Source organism: Opisthorchis viverrini (assembly GCF_000715545.1).
Source record: "Opisthorchis viverrini unplaced genomic scaffold opera_v5_5, whole genome shotgun sequence".
Taxonomy (NCBI): domain Eukaryota; kingdom Metazoa; phylum Platyhelminthes; class Trematoda; order Opisthorchiida; family Opisthorchiidae; genus Opisthorchis; species Opisthorchis viverrini.
The window spans coordinates 2,788,807-2,793,101 of record NW_008751661.1 but is presented as its reverse complement, the minus strand read 5'-3'; the positions used below and the strand labels follow the sequence as shown (position 1 = coordinate 2,793,101).

The window sequence follows — 4,295 nt, the reverse complement described above, 5'->3', positions numbered from 1 at the left end:
GGGTCCTCAACCAAAGCCTTTGGCTCAAAAGCCTAACCGCAAGGCAGCGGTGTTTGGCGGGGAAATGCAAATGCATTACCTTTTCTACGGAACAAGTCGCCATACATGTTCCGACCCCCAACCTGGAGGACCAGGAGACTCTGTTCGTCAGACCTCTAACCATTGACCAACCTGGTATTAGAGACTCTGTGAGTGTCGCGCAGACACCCCCGAGTATAGCTCAATGGGCCTCCGCGGTACACAAACCGCCACACCACGGTAAGGTCCAGTCTCTTCGTGACGGACGCAGACGATATAGCTCTTCTGGGATCTCACATCGTGTTAATACAAACAATACTAAATAATCTAAATAACTCTGCCTCGCGGTTCGGCATGCGCTTCACACCAGCAAAGTGTAAAGTGATACTGCAAGGCTGGGTGGGCTCGAACCCTTGCCTTGAGCTTGCGGATGAACCGATTGAGGTAGTAGACAAATTTGTTTACCTGGGCAGCTGTATCAGTCCCGGTGGTCTCACGAAAGATGATATTTCCGTTCAGATTGGGAAGGCCAGAGCAGCTTTTGCGAACCTACGTCACCTGTGGCGTAGGCGTGACATCAGCTTCTCTGTCAAGGGTCGAGTTTACCATGCTGCGGTGAGCTCCATATTACTATATGGATCAGAAACCTGGCCGCTGCGCGCCGAGGACGTCAAAAGACTTTCAGTGTTTGACCATCGATGTCTTCGGAGCATTGCCCGAATCTGGTGGGAACACCGGATCAGCAATTTTGAAGTACGTCGAATGGTATTCGGGAGAAATAACTCACCCTCGATAGATGAACCAATCACGCTGTACAGGTTGCGCTGGCTTGGCCACGTGCTCCGTATGCCAGTCGACCGACTTCCTCGAAGGGCTCTTTTCGCACAACCACGTGAAGGGTGGAAGAGTGCCAGAGGCGGTCAAACAATGACTCGGAAGCGAAGTATGAAAGCAATTACCAGCAAACTCAGCTGCGCTGGTCACTGCCGTCTTCCTGGATGGGGACCCCGAGACGGACCACATCAATGGCTAGAGACATTGTCAGATATGACCCAGTCGCGCCCTCAATGACGCCCGTGCATCCAAGCTATTGCCTTCAATGCATAGCTCCTTTTCCAACCCCTCTCCACTTGACAGCCCGCTGTACCTACCCCCCCCCCAAACCATCGGGGAACGAACCTGCGGCAGCTACAACCACTGTACGACGAGTACGCGGTTATTACAGCTGACAATAATGATGATGATGATGACTTTTTGTTGTTTATTATAGTGGAAATTATGCCGTAGAATCCATTCTGAGCAGGATTGAGACAAGACCACACAAGAATGAGACTACTTTCGCTTGGTGCAACTCCGGTTTCATGATTGCAACTATAAGAGCTCACCTGGTTTAAAGAACAACTAGTCCGTTTAGCGTTTCACCGGTTTGGTGATGTTTAGGATAGCAGTGTTATCGTACTTGGAGTACAGCGTTTAAATAAATTCACTGGAAAACAACAAAAGCTTTCTGATACCCTGCACAGTCTAGTACCACCGTGTTGTACGTTTCAAAACTACTCGAACTACTATTGAACCGACAAAAACCTAAATACTGAGTACAATTAACGAAGCACTGCGCCACTGAAGAGTTCACCCTGTTTTTACAAAACGTACTCAAACGGTTGCACAGCTTTTCTGACGAGTGGCTCAACTCTCCATTGATCTACGATTCTGCATGTCACCACGTAAAAACAGATGAACACTGGGTGCATGTGTATTTTAAAGGCTTAATGATAACCCCAAGAAACTCACAACCGAAACCAACAGAGGAAGCCGAGTGATTATGAGTGAAATCGCAGATCAGCTCATACCTGCCACGATACAAAAAGATCTGTCTTAAAGCTCAAAATAATCAAGTCACTAAGAAAATAAAAGGAGTGGATAACAAGTGGTCTCCAGTCAGACGAAGAATCTAAAGTAGTAGTCGGGAGATGGGAAGAGAATCAGAACCAATGTTGCATGAATGTAGATTAAGAGCAAATTCTGCCAAAGGAAGCAATAAATGACATGGTGGATAAAACCCTAACTACAGCTTTTGTAATACTAAATAGCTGCGTATGACTGCTGGGTGTGAGCACACAAAGTTGAAAAGCCGGTCCTGTTAAGCACGCACACCAACAGCAAAAATGCTTAGTGGTCAAACACAACCAAAAACAAACTCACTTCCAGCAAATCCAGCGCAGCCACATCTGTTGTCTTGATGGAGTTTCTCAGGTTGGACTCTTTGGGTGTACTAACCTTAAAATCCTTGCGTTTTAGGTGTGAGTGAGCCGGCCAATCAGCTTCATCTGGAAAGCCAAGCATGCTGGAGAGATGGGTGAAAACATAAACCTTGGGTTTACTTGAATATCAAACTCAGCAGTTTCAACTCAGTATCCGCACGAAACAAAGCGTTGCAATTGAATAGTTCAGCAATGATACACCCCACCGCCCATATATCACATGGTGAAAGATACTCTGACTGCAGTAAGATTTCAGGTGCTCTGTACCACAAGGTGACAACAACCGGGGTCAATCGAGATTCCCAGCCGAGTACCCGTGATAGGCCAAAGTCGGCAATTTTCAACTGACGACCCTCGCGGTCGATAAGGATGTTAGCCGGTTTCAGGTCACGATGTATGATTCGATGTGAATGCAAAAAGTCGGTGCCTCGTAACAACTGTTCCGCCAAATCCTGGAGGACGAATATATTTAGGAAAATGTGACGAGAAAAATGATAAATCCTTACCCGAATGGTGTCCGGCGGCAAACCAGTCGGCGGGACATGATGGGATAGAAAACGTGCTAGATCACATTCCACAAATTCGAACACGATATAAATATGCAGCTTGTTTTGCTTCTTTGTCAGCGAAATGTCCAACATCCTGAAAACAGGTTGTGACTGTTAAATGGGAACTTACTGGACCAAGTGGCTGGAATTATATGACTGTACTTTCTTCAACACACTTAGCTCTCGCAAAGTACTCAAGGGGATTCCTTCATCTGTCGTCTCTAAAATAATCTCCTTCAAGGCCACGGTGGTGCCATTTGGAGCAGTTCCTTTGAAAACTTTTCCATACGCTCCGGAGCCGAGCAGCTGTGAGATCTTATAAGAGTTGGTGAACGAAAATTTCTCATAGCCGGTCTTTGTCTGATGAGCATCCCCCATTGGAATAAATTGAGGTAAATCTTGAGGATCAGGTCATCGGAGGAACAAGCTGATCTTTTAACATCCAAAGTAGACGCGTGGGTCACGGCAATGAACCATCACCGTACAGTGGAACGGGATTAATTTCTCCAGTTACAATCTAGCTGAGATCAAGTAACAGAATGAGATCGCTTTCAGCGGAAGGCTAGAAGCAAGACTGAAAAACGATGGAAATATCCTGTCAGGGAAGTAAAGTGTTGAGCTTCAGCAACTGTAACCCGCGAACAAGAGATTATGACTAAGTCAACAAATGGTATTCAGAACATCATTCAGTTACTCAGATCCATCTTAATTTTAAGGGTACGGATGGATAATAGGCAATACACAGTTCTAGGTACGTCACGTGTCGCGGGTAGTCCAATCAAGAAGCGGCAAAACTACAAGTGAGCGGCGTGTGACTTGGAAGAATGACATGAAGAAAAGCTTAGGTGCTGATGATCTGACTTATTATCCAGGATGCTGTCCTTGTCAGCCTGACTAGGTTTGGCTGCGGACACTGCAAAACATCTCCGTTAACCGATGCCAATGGTGCCAATAGTTTCTAACTAGATTTTCCTGGCTATTTGAAAGTTTAAGTCTCTAAATTCCCACAGTAGACTAGCACCAGGTCTTTTTGCATCTAGCTTTTCGATCCCGAACCTCTGAAAGATAATTTTTCTCCATTACACTGCAGTGAAGCACCAACGTTGACGTGCTGTAACGACAGCAACCACGTCAACTGGACAGGTAAAGTAGAGGGCGAAGGAAGTCCGTTGACCAAATCTTCATTTCCCAGGGCATTCGACTCGGTTGGTTGGTCTGTTCTTGAGACGCTCGCCCAGCGTCTCAATATTTGTATTCTCAAACTTGCGGACGTTTGAGTGTATGGAGAGCTCTCCCAAAGCTTCCGTGCACAAAGCGGTGTCCGTCAGGTATGCCCACTCTCTCCATTCCTTTTCAACTTCGTGATCGATGAAACAATGAGACGAACGCTGGAGGGTCCCCAAAACCCTGGTGTTCAAATAGCCAGTGAAGAAAATCTTGTCGATCTGGAATATGCAGACGACATCGT

At 46.4% G+C, this 4,295-nt stretch overlaps 1 protein-coding gene across 1 annotated transcript in view; it reads right to left on the bottom strand.

Annotated features, from left to right (window-relative positions):
* The window catches only part of T265_00535 (hypothetical protein), a gene marked incomplete at both ends in the record, with an annotated part of 16,401 nt that extends 13,196 nt beyond the window's left edge, over positions 1-3,205 (bottom strand). Inside the window, 4 exons of the mRNA XM_009164339.1 lie at positions 2,221-2,362; positions 2,400-2,731; positions 2,786-2,921; positions 2,958-3,205. Coding sequence (XP_009162603.1) covers positions 2,221-2,362; positions 2,400-2,731; positions 2,786-2,921; positions 2,958-3,205 — 858 coding nt within the window. The remainder of the gene's footprint in view (positions 1-2,220; positions 2,363-2,399; positions 2,732-2,785; positions 2,922-2,957) is intronic.
* Between the last annotated feature and the right edge of the window lie 1,090 nt (positions 3,206-4,295).